Source organism: Poeciliopsis prolifica, unplaced genomic scaffold, assembly GCF_027474105.1.
Source record: "Poeciliopsis prolifica strain line A6 unplaced genomic scaffold, Auburn_PproV2 SCAFFOLD015, whole genome shotgun sequence".
NCBI lineage: Eukaryota > Metazoa > Chordata > Actinopteri > Cyprinodontiformes > Poeciliidae > Poeciliopsis > Poeciliopsis prolifica.
Genome location: NW_026562390.1, coordinates 5,619,756 through 5,642,155, shown reverse-complemented (window position 1 = coordinate 5,642,155; position 22,400 = coordinate 5,619,756). Strand labels below are relative to the sequence as shown.

At 36.5% G+C, this 22,400-nt stretch overlaps 1 protein-coding gene across 4 annotated transcripts; it reads left to right on the top strand.

The window, feature by feature from the left end:
* Nucleotides 1-1,869: 1,869 nt before the first annotated feature.
* hook3 (hook microtubule-tethering protein 3) lies at nt 1,870-21,104 on the top strand. 4 transcript variants are annotated; one of them, XM_055040044.1, is made up of 25 exons: nt 1,870-2,025; nt 6,481-6,566; nt 6,688-6,760; nt 6,845-6,895; nt 6,988-7,120; nt 7,229-7,296; nt 7,394-7,459; nt 8,211-8,294; nt 8,772-8,834; nt 10,100-10,263; nt 10,352-10,492; nt 10,904-10,991; nt 11,103-11,216; nt 11,341-11,451; nt 11,564-11,648; nt 11,742-11,811; nt 13,676-13,816; nt 14,061-14,148; nt 14,351-14,385; nt 14,514-14,596; nt 14,959-15,059; nt 15,146-15,250; nt 15,326-15,397; nt 16,088-16,224; nt 17,983-21,104. In XM_055040044.1, the coding sequence occupies exons 1-25, from the start codon at nt 1,969-1,971 to the stop codon at nt 17,996-17,998; spliced, it is 2,232 nt and encodes a 743-aa protein (XP_054896019.1). In that variant the 5' UTR covers nt 1,870-1,968; the 3' UTR covers nt 17,999-21,104. The 4 variants fall into 4 exon arrangements, with proteins under 4 accessions (XP_054896019.1, XP_054896021.1, XP_054896022.1 ...); XM_055040046.1 differs by having other exon boundaries at nt 16,387-21,104; XM_055040047.1 differs by lacking the exon at nt 8,772-8,834.
* The last annotated feature ends 1,296 nt before the right edge of the window (nt 21,105-22,400 follow it).

Sequence of the window (22,400 nt, the reverse complement as noted above, 5' to 3'; positions counted from 1 at the left end):
GAGGACAGTTGGTCAGAGGTGTAGAGGGTACAGATAATTGAGGAGCTGGTTAATTAAAAAAAAATAAAATACATATATCTCTTAATTTTTACCCAGGCAGAAAATGATCTCCAAATATCAAAGGCCATGTTTTTCACTTTGTGTGTGCGTGAGAGATTATGCTAAGACAATGAACTATTTAGTCTATTCACACACTCCTTCCACATGCCAATACATGCACTGCATTTGTATTTTAATCTGGTGCTATTATTTCCACAAAGTCAGTCTTTCTGACGTTGCTTAACTGTAACTCCTTTTACCCGTGTTTCCACTTGGAAGAAAAATCCTTCCTTAAGTTATGAGAAAGTCAGCTGCTGTGTAAATGTCAAGTTCTGTTTACAATTTTGGCATGAACTTTAAATCTTTTTAAATCCAATAAATATTTTGCACATGCCAACATTTGGCAAACTTTTTTTTTTTTAATTGATCTCATCTACTTTGTCTCAGTGGTGTTTCAGCAACTTCCACCTTTGTTTCAACACCAACAACAAAGCTGCTTAAAGTATTATCACACCTAATTTTCTAGACCTCAGAACTGGTTTGGAGAGAGATTCATATGGGGAAACACCTCTGAGGAATCAGTTCTCGCCCTGGAATTTCACATAAATCATTAAAAAATGCTGGGTGTTAGTTTTTCTGTCAAAGGTTGTTAACTTTTATGTCAAATGTGCAGTCAGTCTTAACTGAAATATACACACATCTGTATTTTCAGGGAATTATGATAGACTTTATAAACTTTTCCCTACATAAAACAGCAGTTCAGATGACACAGCAACTACACATTGTCAAAATTAAGATTTTCCCACCACAGCAAAGTTATTTTAAATTAATCCAGTGGCTCTCTGTCATGTATTTCACAATTACTTTACAGCCATGATGCTTGTAATAGCAATGGAATGATTATATTGGTGTGTCAATGCTTACCATGACAAATCAGTGCGAGTTTCGTTATGGGCCTGGATGGGAGAAGCAGCAGTGGCTGTTTAACAAGCTTGTTCCTCACAGATCAGATTAAATGGCTTGATCAAAACATTAACTGGTTTGATGGCAATTTAAAAAAAAGACAGAAATAACTCTTCTTCGTTTTATCACATTGGAACAACAAACAAAATAGAATTTTGAAGGAAAATGAAAACAAAATCGTTGATGTACTGCTACTGGAAACTGCTTTCCTTAGTTATTAATACATTTTTATCTGATCTAAACCTATGGAATTGCACATACCATTTTCCAGAGTTACATCTTTGACAGTTGAAGTCAAGAACTAAATCCTTAAGACTTGAAAATGGATCTTAATTCTCTTTATCTGAGATGATTAAACGAGAAGTAAAAGGAGGTGCTGCAAAATACTGAGTCAGAAGAGCTGGATACAAAAGCAGCCTTTCCACTCCTTTATATTGTTGAATAAAGTAGTTTTAATTTTAAAACCACTTTAGAAAAACTAAGCTTCTTTCCACTTGACAATAATTCATACCTTCAAGTTGTCTTAAACTCTGATAACAAACTGTACTCTGGATATGATTTTTTAGAAAGTACTGTGTTGCCCTACAATATATGTGAGTTGTATAATTTCAGTAATATTTTACAACTGAAAAGTAAAGATAAGCGAGGCATGAATTTTACAAAACAAATGCTCATATTATTGGTAATGATTTTGATTGCTAAACAATCTGTCTGAAACACATATTACATACTCTATTATAATAGAAAAAACAAAACAACAGCATTAAACCTAAGAGTTTTGCTGACTTTGCCCGCCCACAGCGCCTCCGAAAGGCGCCGGCTTGGGCAAAGCAGCGAACCCGATCACTGGCCGACGGATTGGTGAGACACTGAAAAAGCAGCAGAGATCTCGGGAGTGTATGAAGCTCGCTGTTAAGTTCGGGCTCCCTTCGCCACGCAGACTCAGCCAGCCTACGTGAACTAACCATGAGTACATCAGAGTCATTGGATCGAATGGAACTCTGCGAAAGTCTCTTGACATGGGTAAATAATAAAATCGGACTGTTTTTATAATGACAGACAGCTCTCCGGCGCCGGGGCGATGCTAGCTAGCATAGGATCGCTAGCGATAGCTCCTGGAGCTAACAGAGGAAACGTTAGCTGGCTAGAGGAAAATGACACTTTGGTTACGTATGCAGGCCAGCTGTTTGCTGTGTTTAGCCACCATCCACCATCGTGTGAGCAGAATTTCGATTGCAGCACAAATCAAATATGCTGCTACTTAATGCTAGCTCAACTTTCTGGTTCTTAAATCTCAGGTGTATGTAAAAACAGTAGATCCAGACAACATCGGTGTTAAATAGGCTTTCGTTTAGCATTTCTTTGGCGAAGCCTCCTCCCTTGTAGATCGTTTAACGTGTCAGTTTTGAGGCTGAATTCCTGTCATTGTTGTCAATGTAGCATGATGCTCACTCGTCCTTCTTCATTCTTTCTACTGATCCAGCTGTCAGATACACGAAGCTTCCCTAAGCTTCCCTAATATGTGTTTTATCTGGATTCTCTCAAAATCTTGCCAAACTTGGAATTATATATCTAAACTACACGGTTGAAAAGCTGTCAGATCCTAAAGTCACGTGTTTCCTGTGGTTCATGTTTACATTGTTGGAGAAAATCTCCCAGCTCATTTTAGTCAAAGATGTAATACCTCTGCTCATGCTCACTCTGTTTGGTAAATTAGAAATGTAATGTTTGTTGATGTACATTTGATCAATGTTCTTAGAAAACATATCAAAATTGCTCTGGACACATATTTACATCTCAGGAAAGCGTGTATATTTACATTACAAATCCAGATATCTCTTATTGTCCAGGTCAAAGAAATATTTGAAATTTTAACCACTGACACTGCCTTTTACTGATTATGAAACGATGAAGGAAAAACAATCTGATTTTGAACTCTTTACTTATTGACTGATGCATGTCTGCTGTAAAACTCTTAACATTTTTTTTAAAGAACCTGCAGCTTTGTTCTTCTGTATATATGTTATGGTACTGGGGGGGCTAATAAAAGTAGCATGTGTTAAGAATCAAGATCACCAGTTCAGAACTCTCAGAAAGCAAAAAGAAAAAGCATAATTTCGTATCAACCTGGAAGTGGTTGATTGGTGCATCTATTCTTTACAAAGATATTTATTTTCACTGCAAAAGTATCTGTTTATGCAACTTAGAACCTTCTGTTGTTAATTTTTTTCTTTCATTTATTTAGACAACACTGATTATGAATTGTCAGATATGTCTTATTATGAAAACTTGTCATAAAGAACATGTCACACAAACCGCCTGCATAGATCAGTAGCCTGTGTAACAAAGACAGGCATGTGCCTGATTGAAGAGCTTGATGCATTCTTTCTTTGTTGTATCTGTATTCCTCAGCATTGTGTCATGCTGTCTGGATGCAAACTGAAGAACACATCTGATTACTGTCTGTTACTTAACCTGCAGCCTTTTGTTTCAATTCTCTTTCCTGTGGTTGAACATTTCATTTTCCCAACTGTTTCCACAAACCTATAGGTGTGGATTTCCTCTTTGACTTCACTCGACTCTTCATTTTTGTGTTTACTTCAATTTGAACATTTGTAGGCTCAGTTTCAGCAGTTTATCATAAACCTGCTGGCTTTGGTGTCCCTGTTTCTACTTGGCCTGTGTTAGCTGTGGACGATAATTTCCATTGTGAGTTAGTTGATATAATTAAAGCTTCTTTTAGCTTTTCATTTGAGCCTGTTTATTCTGCAGTGCTGGGCAGTGTGCTCGAAGCAAACTGGATGTAATCTGAAACAAGTGCACCTTTGAATTGAGCCTTTGACTGTTTCACATTACATGATGGTTAGGTTCCAGATTAGTTCAGCATATCGGTTTATGCCAATTTCAATACATCTTTATCATATCACCAAGAGGCAATTTAATAAACAGCAAATTATAAATGGTAAACATTTACATTTAGTCTTTTATCAGACTAAGATCTGCTGCTTAGTTATCAGGGAACTAAGCAGCAATCTTAATTATTGCTGTCAGTAATAGATTGGGGTTATAATGAATCCAGTACCAGAGAAATGTTCAGACAAACCATCTCAAAGTGTGTGTACTCTAGCTCTAACTGCACAGAATGCTTTATAAAAGCAACATGAGGCCCAATTCACAGCTACACAATGTGTAAAGCAAGCCACCAGCATCGCTCTCTCTGCTACGTCTATACTATTGGTTCCACATGAGCATCAAATCGCTTAAGTCCTTTATCTGGTTGTGTACCAGTTTTGTAGACATAAACTGCTAATCATGATCACTGTTTTTTAGTGCATTAAACATAGGAAAACTGGTAATTTTGTTTGTTTGTTGTTGGGTTTTTTTTTAATCTCATGTAGCTGCTAGTTTCAAATTGTCTGAATATGTCTCTGCCACAGCAGATGTTGCTCTGTTTTCGAATTTGCCTCTGAAGTTTCCAAGATTGTCAAACAAGTTATTCCCCATCTGAAAATGTTGTCATTCCTTTCGTTTCCCTGCATGCCATTAGTTTTTTAAGTGCCAGTTCATCCTTTGTTTTTCCTTCCTTCCTCACCTTTCCTGCAAAAGGAAATGATGCAGAGCAAATGTAGCTCAAAACATTTAGAACAATGTTTCTTCACGCTGCCTCTCTCTGCAGCTGCAGCTTCAGTTCTCTCCCCAGAATGAATATGGAATTCAACATCGTTTTGAGATGCACCGTTTCCCACTATTTACCATCTGTGATCTCAGTCAGCAATATCTGTTTCTCTTTATTGTACCTCAAACTGGAGAAAAATGCATAGCAAAGACATTAGAGAAGATATTGTGTACGCTTAAATGAGCAGAGGTTCTTACTTTCAGTAATTACATAGATTGATGAGGGAAGTGTAACTGCATTTTTAAAAGTAAATGATGAGAAACTAAGAACTTTTATTTTTTTTACATACTGATTATAAATATGGAACAAAAGCTCTCTAAGCATGATAGTTTTCAAGTGTTTTTCACCAGGTTTGCTGCCTTTTTGCTATTTTGCTTCTTAAATGATGCATTTGAAGATAATATTCTCACATTAGAAGTTTAGTTAGTTACTACAGAGTGTTATAATACATCAAGCTCGAGATGATGCACAAAACTACATTTACAAGCTAAGCTGAGAATTTAGATGTATTATGAGGAAGAAGGGGAAATCCAGTTTTAGCTTTGTTATAAGCTTTCAGCCAGCTGAGCAGCAGTGTGCAGCAGCAGGTGAAAGACGGGGTTCAGAAGTGGGTGACTGGCATTTCATTGACAGCTTTAACTGTAGGGAAATATGTTGGACTCTTTTTTTTTATTTTAATAGAAGAGTTAGTTCTATGCCTCATTTGAGATTTGGTAACCTAGCTCTTCAAGTACTCTGATGCCAGTTAGAGTTAGAAATTGAAACGTTCTTCCAAAAGCTGAAAAGACCCATTCATAAAAATGCATCCTGAAGCCAAAAACTGAAAATGAAATTAAACAGAGAAGCAAGTGGACTCCAGATTGTATGTTCTTAGAGAGCTTAGAGCTGCTACTTGCATTTCCTCCCAGTACGGGAAAATGAGGCAACCTAACTTAAAATCTCGTCTTTTCTCTTACTGTTTGAATTCCAGCATTCATGCAACAAGTTTTCCTCCTCCTTTGGCGCATGTTTCATTGGCATCTACACTGACAAATATAATATCCGGTACAGCTGCATATTTTCTGTCTGGACTAGCAGGAGAAAACTGCAACTATGGGGAAAAGACAGTGATGGTATGGCATGTAAGGTAGTGTGGAAAGAAAAATAGGATCCGAAAATTATTGAGGTGATGGAACAGGAAGTAAGTGGTGAAGAGAAGTAAAGTGGATTTGGACAGTGCGTGTATATACTCAGATTGTACTTTCAGTAAGTACTTTCTGAACTATCTACTTCTACTGGCAAATAAAATTAGCTTGTGTTTCTTGGCACAAAAACATGTCTTTAAATTCTCTGATGACAGATTTTTTCCACCTGCTTTCCTGTTAGGACATTAATACTCTATGTCGCGCTGCAGATATTTTGGACACAATTCTGAAAATGCATGAAGAAGCTTTCCACCCAAATTTACAGTAATATTATCAGACCTGTTAACAATGCCGATGGTGTTTTATGAACCACTAGAGGGCACAGTAAACTTTAAAAACAAGTTTTAATTCACACCCTTATTCTAAAATAAAAACTTTTTTGTTCTCTTTTTAGTTTGCATGCTACAAAGTAATCAAAATGTTGACATTCCACTGTGTTAAACAGTAACATTGGTTAATCTGATGGAAGCTTACCCTAAAAATGTGTGTGTGTGTGTGTGTGTGTGTGTGTGTGTGTGTGTGTGTGTGTGTGTGTGTGTGTGTGTGTGTGTGTGTGTGTGTGTGTGTGTGTGTGTGTGTGTGTGTGTGTGTGTGTTTGTTTGCCTACTGCTTACATAGATCCAAACATTTGGAGTGGAAGCAGCATGTAAGACAGTTGAAGATTTGACCAGTGGGGTCGTAATGGCCCAAGTCCTGCAAAAAATGTGAGCTTTTATTCATTTATTTTTCCATTTATTTGTCTATTTCACTCAGTTATGTTTTTGTCTTGACACATTTATGCTGCCGAACACTAATATTTTCTTTGATTTTTTTTTATTTTTTAAGAGATGTATCATATTTTAATGATGCTTGGATTACAAGGATCAAGCCAGAGGCCGGGGACAATTGGAGGTTAAAGGTCAGCGCTGCCCTTTCTCAACAGTAAATATATGGAGTTGTATGGTAGTAATGAAGAAATTTAACCAAGTTTGTGTTTTGACAGGTCAGCAATCTAAAGAAAATCTTGAAAGGCATACTGGACTATTACCAGGAGGTAAGAACATGCAGCTGTGCAAGTTTTGATTTAGTCTCTCTCGAGTTTAGGTGATTTTGTTATGAATAAATATTTAACGGGTTTTTTTTCAGGTCTTAGGTCAACACATTAATGATTTCACAGTACCAGATGTAAATTTGATAGGAGAGCACTCTGATGCTGCAGAACTCGGGAGAATGTTACAACTCATTCTGGGCTGTGCTGTTAACTGCGAACAGAAACAAGGTACTTATTTCACCCTCTGATAATAAAGCTGGTATAGATTATCAGCAGATGAACTGTTTCTATGCAGCATGGTCTGACTGATTTTGTTTGCTGTTTTACATCGCATAGAATATATCCAGACCATAATGGTGATGGAGGAATCAGTACAGCATGTTGTCATGACCGCCATTCAGGAGGTGGACATTTTGTTCTGACATTTATATTATTTTGACTCATTCTTTGTGTTTTTAATTTATTGTAAACAATCAATGGGTGTTTTTTTCCCCCCTGCAGCTAATGAGTAAAGAGACTGCTGTCACCCCTGGAGGAAATGACTCGTATGTAGATCTGGACAGAGAGGTATGGAAACTTTTATTGTTAACAAGATCAATTCCGTTTTGCTGGATGCCAGAAGAATGACAGCTTCTTTTATGACGGACTGAGATCAGCAGTGTACTGAGGGGTGTCGTCAGTTTGGAAGTCCAATCTGTTCTTTTCACATGATACGATCTATATTGTAAAGTGGATCTGTCCCTTCTGGAGTAAAACTTTCTCACAACACAATGGGACATGTTCTAATTGAACCATTGTCTAAAAAACGAAGCTCTTTATCACATAGTGCCTTTGCAATCTGTTATTTGACTTTTTAGTTTGCTTGTTTGACCTGATTAAAAGAAAAGTAATTTAAGACTACATAAACATCTAAATTTGCAATTAATAAAAAAAAAAATAATTGAGAAAATCAAATTTTTCTTACAAATTGATTATTATTTAACGCACCGTGTTCTGGCTGGGTTATTACTTGCCTTGCAAATTGAATATAACTTCAGTTTCTTGTATAACTTTTCTTCTGGTTAAGTTGGAAAGTGAGCTGTTATTGTTGCAGGTTAATTTTCTAAACTACAGAAAAGTTATTGTTAGGGAAGCTCAACAATAACTTTGGACTGATGTTGATATATAGTAATATTGCTGTTAGATTTACCAATGTTTTATTTTAGTTGTTTTTAGTCCTGTTACTCTATTAATCATAAGACTAATCTGTAGATTACTCAATTACTAAAATATTTGTTTACAATAGCCCTAATACGTTGTTTTTTTCCACTGTTTTTAGCTTAAGAAGACGATTGAGGAGCTGAATGATGCTTTGGCAACCAAGGAAGAGATTGCTCAGCGGTGTCGCGAGCTTGACTTGCAGGTCAGTTTAGAATGATAATAATAATAATAAAAAAATATTAAAACAATGCATTTTTTTAAACTACTAGAAGTTCGGACACCTTTTATAAAATATTAAAAACTGGGAGAGCATTTCTAATGTCTTTTTATATAATTTTTTTAATTCTTTAATATATACTCATTGTGTTATGCTTCTTAATTTAACAGATGTTATTCAGTTTCATATTAAAAAAGAATCTTTCTTTTTTTTTTGTTTTGTTTTTTCTTTACTTTTTATTTTATGTCATTAAACCTGATAGGTTTGTTCCTTGCAAGGAAAATTTATGGTGATTTTTTTTGTTTTAAATAATTTTTTTCTTTTTAGTCTCATTGTTGAAGTCTGATCTGGAAAACGTAAAAAAGCAGCTGCGGATCTAAATTTGTACTTGTTGTTCTTTGTCTTTAAGTAGGTTCCCATTTCTTTCCTGTCTGTTTCAACACTTTGTGGCTTGTTTTAAAGGCCCTCCATGCCCAAGAGGAGCGTGATAGACTGAGGTTAGACTTTAATGAGCTAGAAGAGAGGGTAAATCCAAACTTCATTTTCTCTCTTGTCTACCTTCCATCCACACTGATTGCCGTGTTAAGTAGTCCTGCTGTTGTTTTCAGCCTGCTTGCACCAGATTTTCCTTCTCCAAACTGTGTAAGCATGTGCAAACGTGAACACGTTTGTGCGCACATCTACACGTGGTGCTTTTGGAGCACACCGTCTAGAGCTGCAGTTTTGTCTGAGTGTGTCAGGTGGTGTCCTGCACTAATGATCCTGAGCGTTGCTCACCTCAGTGTGTTTCATCCTTTTTAGTAGCAACAGTAGATGGCAAGAGAAAAAGGTTGAAATGAAAGGGGGAAAAAAAAAACAGAATTTTTTCCCCCTTAAGACAGTCTGTTATTTATTGTATTTTTTATCTTGGAATTTTTGGCCTTTGTGAATGTCAAAATTTCATAAGGAATATTCTTCAAAAACCTATTTTCTTATTTTGAATATAGACATTTGTGTTATTTCTGGCTATTTTTCTACCCACCACACCTTAGTTGGAGTATATTCTTGTTGCGATCTTGGAATTTTCACAGCAATGCAACTTGTCCTAGAGGTCATTATCAGAAGCCATTTATCTCAGTATATTAAAATATCATCAAGAAACTTTGAGGTCTAATGAACTTAAATGAAACTATAAGTTCACTAGACACACAGTGACATAGTTTATGTTGGTGGTTTACAGTTTAGGACTCGTCAATACCGGACGGTTTAAAGAAGAGCGATTTTGCTGATCATTGTGTGTAGCGCTGAGTTTTTTGAAGATTAAGTTGATCTTGGTTAAATATGGGAACTGGAAAATTACATGATGGGTAATTTTTCCTTTGAACATATCAAAATATTTAAATTTCTTAAAAACATATGGTGAGTTCTTGCTTTTGCTGTTTGAAAAGGACGACAGCCAGCTTCTGCTTTGCTTCATGTGGAGTTTGATTCCTTAGTTATCAAACTGAAAAGAAAACATGTTGCCATATACAACCCTCCTGCTGTGTTGGAATTTGTTTATTTGCCTCATTGATGTGTGTTTGGTGTGTACTTACAAGAGTAATATGTTGATGCAGTGATTTGAGAAACTAATGGACTAAATTCTGTGAAAGTAAAGTGTAATCTATGTATTTTGAATATCTCAAGTTGCAAATCATTAAATGCTTTTTATGCCATTACCTTGTTCACCTCTCTGGATTCCCTGCTTTTTCCTCCTTTCATCCCACACTTTCTGTTCTTTGCCTGCATCGTCAACACCTTCACCGTATCAGGTAGCGGCTCTGCAAGAGGAGAAGAGCAGTCTGTTGGCAGAAAACCAGGTCCTGATGGAGAGACTTAACCAGTCTGACTCTATCGAGGACATAAACAGCCCTGCTGGACGTAGACATCTCCAGCTGCAGACCCAGCTTGAGCAGCTACAAGAAGAAACCTTCCGGTGAGAACTAGCTTCACAAACTAGTAGCTGAATAGACTGAAGTTGATGTTTTCTTTACAGTCGTGTTGATTTTTATACTTTCTGTTAGTCTGGAGGCGGCAAAAGACGACTACCGGATCCGTTGTGAGGAGCTTGAGAAAGAGCTCCTGGATGTGAAGTCCCAGAATGAAGAACTCACGTCTTTAGCAGATGAAGCCCAATCTCTGAAGGACGAAATGGATGTGCTTAGGTAGAATTGGGAGGCACACGAAAATTATCATAGTAAAACAAACAAAACTTGTAATAATTGAAGAAAATCATCAACCAAAAACTTCATTGTAACTTATTAGGATGTTATGTGATTGACCAGTAGATTATAAGAGAAAAGGTTTATTGTTTTCAGTTTCTTTCTTTCTTTTTGACAAATAAGTATATAAACAGAGTGACACGGTTTGTATTTACCCCTTTTCTCACACACCTTTAATTTTCTCAAATGCACCTTTATTGCAGAACAATGAATGCGTGGAAATATCTCTCTATAACTTTCATAAAAGCTGAACAGAAATCTCAGTAAAACCACATTTATTTTTATTACATGGAATGAGTATGAATACTTTTAGAAATCAAGTTAATCATTTAGTACTTTGCGTTTTCTTCTTAGACACTCATCTGACAAGGTTTCCAAACTGGAGGGCACCGTGGAACATTACAAGAAAAAACTGGAGGACATGGGGCTACTCAGGAGACAGGTACTCAGGAGACACATTGACAAATGTCTTTTATCACTTACTTGTTGGCCTAAAAAGTTGCCTGCAAAGCAGGTGTGATAAATTTGGCTAATATTGCTCTCTGTGCTCCAGATTAAGCTTCTGGAGGAGAAGAACACAGTGTTAATGCAGACTAATGTCAGCTTGGAGGAGGAGCTTCGAAAGGCCAATGCTGCCAAGGGTCAACTGGAGACCTACAAGAGACAGGTACCTGACCAGCTGGGATTTTACTGATAGAGAGCCCAGTCAAACTCTCTTGTATTTGCAGTCATGGAGCTCTTGCAAGTTTTTAAGATGGGTGATTTTTGGGAACTCCCTCATCTCTCCTCAGGTGGTCGAACTTCAGAACAGACTTTCAGAAGAATCTAAAAAGGCTGACAAGATGGAGTTTGAGTACAAACGCCTCAAAGAGAAAGTGGACTCTCTACAAAAAGAAAAAGATGTATGTAAAGTCTTTTGAATTTAGAGGGAAATTAAGCCCTCCAAAGTATACTTTCTGTTTGATGTAGCAATTTATCCCCCATTTACACGTCTTTAACTCTGTCCCTAAATAGCGTATGCGAACAGAGAGAGACTCTCTTAAGGAAACTATTGAGGAACTCCACTGCGTTCAGGCTCAAGAGGGACAATTTACATCAAGTAGAGAAAACCTTTGTGATAAAATATTAACAAACACAAGCCATTATTCTGCATCTGTTTTACAAAATTAACTGCTATTGTCTGTTTTATCAGGTTTGTTCCCACTAGGGGGCAATGAAGGCTCAGATTCCTTGGCTGCTGAGATCACCACTCCAGAAATCCGGTAAGTAAATTAGACTTTTTAGTTCCATCTTTTATTGTTTTGTCAGGAGTCTCTGGTCACTTTGTAGCAGTCAAGTTTTTTCTGATCCAACTTTAACTCTCCTGCTTTGGCTCACCATCCACTGTATAGTCAAATCAGTCAATTATTTTTATGTCAAACTATATTCAGGGCATTCCATTAAATTTAATGAACCTGTTTGGTTCACCTGAGCGATAATCATGTGCCCCTAGATACACAAAAGACTTTTTGCCTATTTTCAAAGAAAGACTTTGGAAATATTTCTTTGACCTCACCTGTTCCAAGCTGGAAATCCACAAACTTTGGGCTTCTTTATAGGAACAAATTGGCATTGTGAAAGTGGGTCTTGATTAACTCTCTGAGATTGAAAATGTGATGGCTCAGCAGTATGTCTCGATATGTGACCCCTTTTTAAAAAATTTAGCACATGCAGCATCAAAGTTCTTGTCCCCTGACTTCTTAGCTGTACTACTCGGACCATTACATAGTCATCCGAGTAATACTAAAAGGCTTTCTTTATTACTATTGCTAACTACTTTTTTAGTAATTAAAGTTTTAAATTGAATCTTTTCAATTTCAGTTCTTTAATAGGGTATAAGTAGGCCAATATTTCCCACACAGAATTTTAACCTCTTTCCTGAGTTTGAAATTGACATGGCCTCATCATTTCAGGCCCATTGACTTACATGGACAGCTAAGGGGTTTTAAATTACCTTCAGTTAGCTCTTAAATTATTTTTTTCATACTTCATTCATTCTGTCTGCTGCTGCTCTGGTTGAGGCGTTATTAGACTTCGATATGAATCTTCCAGAGGCCCTCAGCTGTTCAGTCAGTGTTCTGACTTGTCAGAGCTGTTTTGGCAGTGAAACTATCTAATTATTAGCATGTAGTTAATCACAATGTTTTGGTTGCTTAACAGAATCATCTGTTAAGCAACCTTATGTGTTTCACCACATCCTCAATAAGCCTTTTCTTCTGCTACAGTTTCTTATTTTGGGTTAATGAGATAGTTCGCTTTCAAGCTTTGTGCAACACCTTTGTACAAGTTGCATCAGCTTGCTAACAGCTTTCCAAGGGAGGTTCTTACTGTGCCTGGGTTTATGTTCTGTAGTTTTTTTTACAGCTCTTGTGAACCTAAAACAATTGGCTATTATGCAGAAAATCCTGAAATTGCAATCTTTGAAAAGCTGCTTAACCCAAATAACTCTAGCAATTAGACAAAATCCACTGAAAGGAGAATTCTCTGAGGATGTCTCATCTTGGAGGCTTTCGAAATGGAAAAAAGATTCCTCAGTTGAGATTTTTCATTAAGTATCTGTTGAGAATCCTTTTTAAATGTTTGCAATTTAGATGATATAAATGTATTTTTGAATGTGAGTTCATTAGAACACATACACCAGAGATGGACAGGTCAATCAGCTTTGACCTGCTTATTCTGATTTATAAAGTAGGAAGTTATTAGAACAGCATTGCAAATGTGTTTGTAGCAGTCCTGCTGTGAGCTGTTAAGACTTTAGGAGCAGAGTTGAAGTCATATTGTGTACATAAAGTGGCAGTTTATGTTTTAAACTCTTAAGCATCTTATGTTAGCCGTTTTCACAGTAAACATCAGCATCTGTGTGTATTCCCTGGTGAATGTAGAGTCTCACCATCTTGTATGTTCCAGAGATTAAAAGTTAAAAAAAAGATAAACTAGAATAACTTTGTTGAACTGTGTTCTTCCTGTGCTCCCCTTGCAATGGAACTGACGCCCCACACATTGTGAACCACTGCCCTAAGTTAATTAGAGATTACTGCTAATAATTTTGATTCTGAGCTAATTGATCCTTGCGGTGCTTTTCCACAGGGAACATCTGATTCGCCTTCAGCATGAAAACAAAATGCTGAAGCTGGCCCAGGAGGGATCAGACAACGAGAAGATTGCTTTGCTGCAGAGCCTGCTGGAAGATGCCAACAGAAGAAAAAGTGAACTGGAGACAGAAAACAGGTTTGTGCAGAAAACTGTCCAAAAAACAAACAAACTCTAATTTGTTTCCCATGGTTTAAAGTTTATTTGAATTCAAGATGGAATAGGCATGAATTTTCTCTCATTTTGATCGGTTGATCTCATGAGACCTGTATATTTTTGTAAGACGTGTAATATTTTATATACTTCTGTGAAGTTTTCAGTATTCTCATTCCAGTGTTCAAGACATTGTTGTCATATTAGTTTTACATACATTTTCATTTAGATTAATCAATCAGCGGTTGATGGAGGAGCAGAGTCAGGTGGAAGAGCTCCAAAAGACGGTGCAGGAACAGGGTTCAAAAGCAGATGATGTGAGTGAGCTGAATGCTCTTGTTTTTAATTTGACTTTTGCATAGTAGGTCTTTACACTGATGATAAATACCACATATCTCTAACTTCCAGGTCCTAATAAAAATAAAAGTTTTACCACAGGTTTAAATGTATGACTGTGTATTAATGATTGATTTAATTCTGTTTCTGTTGTAAAACATTTTTCATTTGTTTCTGTTTCAGTCATCAGTTCTGAAGAAGAAATATAATGAACATGTGTAAGTTACATTTAAATAGAGCAGTCATGTGTAACTCAGATTGTTTTAAGGGCTTACTACAAACCTTCTGACCTAATTTGGCCAAAATCTCACTTTTTATGAATCTTATTTTTTTTTTCTTGTTTCAGGGAGAAGTTGCAAGAAGTGAACAACGAGTTACTGAAGAAAAATGCTATCATCGATGAAATGGAGCCTAAATACAATGCCAGCTGTGAGTTTGGTCTAACTGCTGAAATGTTTGAAGCCTTATTTTCACTTTCATTTCCCTGCCAAGGCAAGAGCTGTGGAGGAGGAATGTGATCACTGCCGTTTGTCAGCAGAAATACAAAAAAGAAAAAAAAATCGCCGCAAAGCAAAATTTCAGGAAACTTTGGAAAACTGTAGCATTAGCAGAAACAAAGATCTGCAACTCAGATTGGGATCTTTTTTTATTAAATACATTTCAAAACACAGCATTGTCTGCACTGGTAGACATGTCTTCCAGCAGCTCACCCTGGCATCTTTATGTGCTTATGTAAAACTGAGTAACTTTATGTGGGATATGTCGAAAACTTAAAGATATTTTCATACCAGCCCAACGAGTGGATGAGCTTGAAGAAGCTCTGAAGAAAAAAGATGAAGAGATGAAACAGATGGAGGAGAGATACAAGAAATATCTTGAAAAAGCAAAAAGTGTAAGTGAAGTAAAAAACTTCTTTATATTTCTATATTTACACACATCGAGCATCTGTGACACGGGTTCTAAATTTTACTCTTGCAGGTTATTCGGACGCTGGACCCGAAACAGAACCAAGGCTCCGGTCCGGAAGTTCAGGCCCTGAAAAACCAGCTGCAGGAGAAGGAGAGGATGTTGATCTCACTAGAGGTAAATGAGCCCATAATGTTACATAAACATCATTTATTAAATGTAACTTTAATGTTTTGTGCTTATTTTAAACAGAAAGAAATGGACAAGACAAAAAGCCAGCGAGATCACGAGGAGAAACTGATTGTTTCAGCCTGGTACAACATGGTAAGAGATGAAGTCAAGTTTATTTGTGTACCACTTTTCTGTAACAAGGCAGTTCAAAGGGCTTTACATCATAAAAACATGATGCAGGTCATTATTATGAAACGAGCAATAAATATTACATTTTGTCTAATGCCATCATTACAACCATCAAGCAAATAGACATCAAATGTGTGGATTAATGTTCCAGTTAAGATCAATCAAAGGCAACTGTAAACAGGTGGGTTTTTAGCCTTGCTTTATAAGAAGTAAGGGGTTTCAGCTGTTTCACAGATCATTATTTTTTATGTTGCGTTACAGTGGCACAGTCCTTCATTTTTAAAAATAATTGAATGAAAAGTAACAGTAGAGGGCAGCAAAACTGTGCTTTAGAAACTAGAAACAGGTGAGCACTGGTGTGAGAGCATGTGCTTCTTTTAAGGGAAGTATCCTGTCTACTCTATATCTGCATCTACATTTATATGTTGCTATAACACATTACTAAATTAGCTCAATTATTCTATGCAAACTAAATTGCTGTTTCCTGTGTGTTGATTACATTTTTCACACTTTGTCTTGTTACTACTACAGCCTTCAATGTAATTTTGTAGGGATTTAATATGCCTGTGTTTACTCACTCTTTGTGGAATAGCTGGAGCTCTGATTACATTTAGGATGGTACAGAATTAGGTCTTCTTCTTTGTGTCCTACCAGGGCATGTCTCTGCAGAAGAAGGCGGCTGAAGACCGACTTGCCAACACCGGCTCTGGTCAGTCCTTCCTGGCCAGACAGAGACAAGCAACCAGCACACGTCGCTCCTACCCAGGCCACGTCCAGCCAGCTACCGCAAGGTAGATGGCCCCAGGGCACTAAAAAAATAGCTGCTCTTTAAATTCTCTGAACTTGCTTTTAACTGGCAAACTTGCATTGAGGCACAGCATTTCCATTTATCTCTAATGGATTCTGCCTTTGATTTTCTGTTTTTTTTTTTTTTTTTTTTCCTTCTCAATCAGATCCATGAGGTAAAGATTCAGGGCAAGGAGGCCCAAATCTTGCACCCTTTTTTTTTTCTTCCTGCCAAATCCTATTTTAACCTTGACTCCCATCCAGTGATGCAAGACTTCTTCTACCTTATTTGAACCCCAGCATAATTTTTTATATTGAGTAATCACTCCAAACACCCTTCCATCTGACCTCTTGCTGAACTTGTTTTGTGTGAAAAACTTTACCACTCATCTAATCTGGACCCAGGTGCTCAGAAGACTTGCATCTTTTTGAAAAGTTATCTTTTTTTGATGAGGAACAGCTCTACCTTTTCATGCAGTATTTATGCACTTCTCTACCTGTGACATTCACTTTTATAGGAGAATGACTGTCCTGCTTGAGGTTTACCTGGCAGCAAGGTCTAATGTTTAAGTTTTATTTAACATACCTTTTTACAGTTGGTCTTAATTAACTGATTCATAGGAAGATTTATGCTATTTTTATTTTTTCTGTAAATGTCTGAATAAGGTGATAATGGTTTTTAGATTGACTAGGCTACAGTTGGAAAAACGAAAGCAATAATTGGGAATTTTTATTTTTTCAAAACAGGGGTTTGAAGATGCTTCAGAAGGTGAATGTCATAATGAGCTGCAGTGCTGGTCAAAAGTTTTATCAATTTATTTCATTTTGGTTTATTTGGAATGTTTCTTCTTTTTGTTTGCAAGGAGTATTTAAATAGCAAACAAACGGAAGTAATTTTTTCAACATATTTTTAAAATATTTTTTCCTATTCATATCATGTTCAAAAATATTTGGATATATTTAGAAATTGAGAAAATTGCTGTGGTATTAACTGACATTTTTCATGAAGCTTTTCCTTCTTCATTGCAAAAAGCCCCCACTATACATGAGCGTCAGCATTTCAGCTGCTACTAATGTAGTTTAAATGTGTCATGGGAGTTAGACTGCTTTCAGTTGTCCGCCTGACACTTGGAATATAGTAAACTACTAAATATTGCAGTTTTTTACAGTTACAATGTGGCACACAGGTATTTTGGTAATGATTGCAATTCCCTAGTCTCTCATCATCCCAACAATGAGGACATGTAAACTTCTGACCTGCACTGTAGATTGTTAAATGTTCCTGTGTGGTAGGATTTTGGTTAACTTGTTTAGTAAATAATAGGATTCTGAAGCGAAACCACTGGATCTGGTTTTTAGCTTTACCAGCATGTTCTGGTTTGTGTTGAACGTTTGTGTGCCATAGATTTTTACTGTCTGTTATTCTCAACAAACCATTTTGCAGGACTTTTCTCCAAGATAAAATACTTCAGAGGTTTTTAGCCATGCCATTGTTTCAAAGTTTGAATCACGTTGTTATGGGGAAAACTCTGAAGTATTCAGAATTGAAAAAGATGATCTACGTTTCCATATAAGAATTGTAGATGCTCCTTTCGCAGGGGTTGCACAAATTGTTTTGCGTCAGATTCCTTTTCCATTCTCTCTTTGACCCAAATATTTCATGACAGGTCTTCTATTAACTTCAATTTTAAACTGACATGGTGCTTTTTATGCTAACCAGCTCTTCCATCTGATCATAACATCTCTCTCTCCTCCTTCTACAGCAATATCACTGCATGACTGGTATGCCAATGAGCTACTCCTAGCCTTGTGCGGCTGGGCCCGGCCTTGTCCCCCTGTGGCCTGCCCTGACCTCGGGCTGGGCTAGGCTGAGGCACCTGATGCATGAACCTGCCTGCCTACTGTTTGCATGACCCCTCTGTGTTATTTCAAGCCTTCAAAATAACCCGTCCCTCTATCGGCTGCAGCAGCATGAGCACTAACAACCCTTCCGCATTGTTATGCATCATAATCTCCAGGCAAGTCTGATGAAGGATTTGGGATCTGCAAAGAAAAAATCTCCGATTCTTTTTTTCCACCTTCCATGCCAGTAGTCTGATGTTAATGTCCCTGTCCTCCCTCCTTCATACCTTCTAACTCCACTGTTACACCTGATGGACACATCCACTAGTGCTTTCACATGCAACAAGTCTGTTACAATGCAGTGTGTGTTTCAAACATCCCAGAAGGGATCAGAGTACACCAGTATTTCCTGTCCATCAACCTGTTTAGTATTTATGAAGATCTTGTCTTCGGCTGGCTGTGTCAGAATACCTCAGTGACATATTTCCACAGATCCATTTCAGTCTGCATGACTGAGAGGATTAATGTGTTATTTAAGAGGTACAGCCTGCAAAATGGTCTTATTTAGAGTTTTCTCCCCTTTAAACTGTTGCGTCACGTCTGAGCTGTAATTTTTTGGATTGGATCTTAAAGAGTTTTTTGTTTTTTTCTTATTATTTTAATTTAATCCAGGTGTAGACCACAGCAAGTTTTGAACAAAGCAAAAGCTTTTGGGGGCTTTCCTCTGTTGCCTTGTTTTTATGAGCTGAAGGTGGTAAATAATGTGTGCTATATTGACAGTGTTGTTACAGATTAGTTTTTATTTGAGTTGAAAGTCCTCATTAAGCCTAATCTCATCTCTTTCCAGCCCTTTTTCTACATTAGAATTTTTTTCATCTTACTTTTTAATTTATTTTTGGAGTGTAGGCCACAATTTTAGCGGGGATTGTAATTATACCAAAAAGCTTATCTCTTTTTTTTTATATTCATAATTTAAAATTACAATATTAGATTAAAAGTGCATTTGCATTGGTAACCCAATGGGCAGTCTGTTCACTTTAGGGCCTAAAGTAAACCTCATGTTTAGGCTGAGTAGTAATCAGTTAAATGATGTGGAATGGCAGAAAAAGGTTGCAGTAATTATAACTTCCTTTAAGGAAATCATCAAACCAGCAAAGATAGAAGAATCTTCCTTTCAGGTCTGGTTTTCAGTATTATCAGAGCTAAAAGACTTGCAGTATCAAAGTATGTTGGCATTTTTTGATCATGGAATAAGATGCAGTTCACTCACTTTTAAGCAAATTCAGATGTTTCTGTCAGCTATGTGTGTATGATTTCCGGTTTTGTATTAGTAAATGTTTTATTTAATTTTTATTTTCCAGAGTTCATTAAAAATCTGATCCAGAATCTGACAGTATGGACAAGTTGCAAGTGTTAAACCCTAAAAGCGAAAGATGGTTTAATCCTCCAGTTGAGTGCCTTTTGTTTATGATTTATCAAAAGGTTTTGAAATTTGGATTCAATAAGTTACAAGGTTTATTGAGTATTTACACCAAAAAAAAAACTCAGTTTGTCTTTATCTTGACAGTAACTTAACTCTTAAGTTTGGCTTAATGGGAGATTTTCTCCCCAATGTTTTACTCATACTTCTTCTATTGTGTAATCATAGTTTAATCCATTTGCATTTTAATCCAATGCATTTTAACCTAATGGCTTATTTATTATTTTTTGCTTGTACAGCAGTGTTAACATTTATTTTTTATTAGTAGTATTATTATATTATCATTTATACTGTTACAATGGATGTAATTGAGATCAAAATACTGTTAAATAACATATGCAACTAAAGGAAAAGGTTTCTAGTATTAAAGCATTTATCTCCAAGTATAAACTAGAGGAGTGAAAGTTGCGGTTCTTGTACCGACAGTGTTTACAGAAAAAAGAATTCCTTTTCATTTTAAACACTGCGCAAATAAATTTGCACTTGTAATTGAGTATGATGCTTTCCTTTTGAACAAAAGACGCAAAGCTACATTTTAATTCTCACATCAACTAGATTTGCAGCACTCATACAAATGACCTTTTGAATTTATGAACGATTGACGTGAGATTGGTATATTGGTAGCAAAAATGATCATCAAATAAAACTATTTTTTAAAACGGTGTTGAAATAACATTTAAGAACACGGATGACTAATGTTTCCAGTATTTTTTTGTTTTCTATTTGAATCATATTTTTGTAAATTATGCGACATTAACTCTTTTTCTGTTTGTATTTACAAGTAATGTTACACAGACTTCTTTTGACCGTCCATCCTCAGAACATGGTTTGTATATTTTGCAAACGCATCCACATTGTGGTTGACCTGTTGACATTTACGTCAGGAATTTGGGCAAACCTTCATTATGAACACTCATGTAAAAAGAAAAAGAAGCAGGTTTTCTGGTTTCCTCCTTGCATCCCTATCAAACCACCCACTGTAATTTTGCCTTTGCATACCTCCATTACCTGATTACAGGTGGGGCCAATTTGTTGTCCTTTTCAATGCACATTTCTTGGCAATAAAGAAGGGGTTAAAAACCTGGTCTGCTGCTCTAACTAAAACGTTGAAACTCACTTCAGTGTTCAAAGAACAAGTATTTTTCATAAATATGCTGAAACCCATTGAAAACTATCATGTCTGTATTTTTACATGCCTCGTATTCCCTAGAGTTTTTTTTTCATTTGGCTGGTAATATCACTAAGGCTCTGACAAATGAATTAGAAAGCTGAAATGAACAACAAGGGGCCTTGTCTGGTTATTGTTCCATGAATCCCAAAGTAGCAAATAATGTCCTATTTGCCAATATTTTATATTGCTTGTATAGAAAGACAAATTGTACATAACATTTGTGGTAGTGTCGTAGAGCTGTTTAAATATTTGCGATTGAGGAAATCAGAAGATCATGTCTAGTAAGGTGGATTTCATCTCACATTTATCCAACAAGGATTACGCTGGTGAAAATGTGCTTCCGACACCATGAAACTTAGAAACCACGTTGTAAATAAAGCTTGTATAAAACATGTTGTTTTGTCCCATTTATTCTGATTTTTTTTCACCCTTCTTTTTCCAAAAAAAATGATTTTTGGACAATTGTTGGTTAATTCCTCTATAGTGATAATAACAAATAAATGTCATCCCATATGGTCCAGTTGTATAAAATTTAATTTGACCCACTAGAACCAAACTTTGTATAAACACTTATCTCCAGATTTGCTAGTGGTTTTGATTAAAGGGAAGAGAGAAATAAAAACACAACAGACAACAGCCCCTATGGGGGGTGTTGTCTGTGGTAAGAGGGTACAAAAGATTACTGGTAGCAGTAGCTCCATCAGTTACCCTTTGCTACTTTAAAAAGTAGAAAATGCCTGACGTGATGGCAGCAGTAAGTTTTTGTCTACAGAAATAGATTAACAAAGTTACCCCTTTCAGAAATAAAACGCTGCTGAATGGAGGGACTGGTACAGAAAAATAGGTTATAGTTGCAATTATTGTATGAACTGGGAACTAAAAATCTAAAGTTTGACAGCAAAGTGCTGTGTTGGGAAAATATGAAACTATTTAAATCCTGTAATATTACACAGCTTGATCTTTCACGGCTTTTTTTTTTTTAATGGAGGAAAAAAAATTGGATTTAAATAGCTGAAAACATGGAGTTGGTATTTGAGAAAAGTACATTGTTCGATCAAAATATATTGGCAGTACTACTTGATGATGACATGCAGCTATTGTACATACAATTAACACTCTTAGATACCAAAAACTATGAAATACAACTTAGTGTTTGGAAAATAAAGCAGTACAGTATTACAAACAGATTGTTTTAAAACTGGCCTATCATTCTTGAATGTATCCTCAGTTCAGAATTAGAGTAGGGCTGTACAGTGTTATGTTTACCTTTCCTAGCATTCCATCTCTAATCTTACAAATAATTCTGCCTGTTATGTTATTCTCTGTAAGCAATGGAAAGAAATCTGTTAGTTCAGACTTTGAACTGCTCCTCTTGTCTGCTGACACAAACTGGGCTCAGCCTGGGAAATGGAGCCTGAATGCCCCTCGAGGCTGCGGACACCGGAACATCCCTGTATCAGTGTCCTATTCTTCATTCCGGAGAGCTCCTTTTTCTCCTCTCTCTAACCTCAGCCTCTGGGTGCTTCCTGACACAAGTCCCAGCAGAGGTCCAGAGTCAATATAAATACACTTCTCTGGTTACGCCCTAACTTCTGTCTTTGACATTCTAAGTGAAAAGAGGGGAACTGATGGTTACAGTTCAATGTGGTAATATCAAATTCCATTTCAGGATGAAATAAAGACTTTTA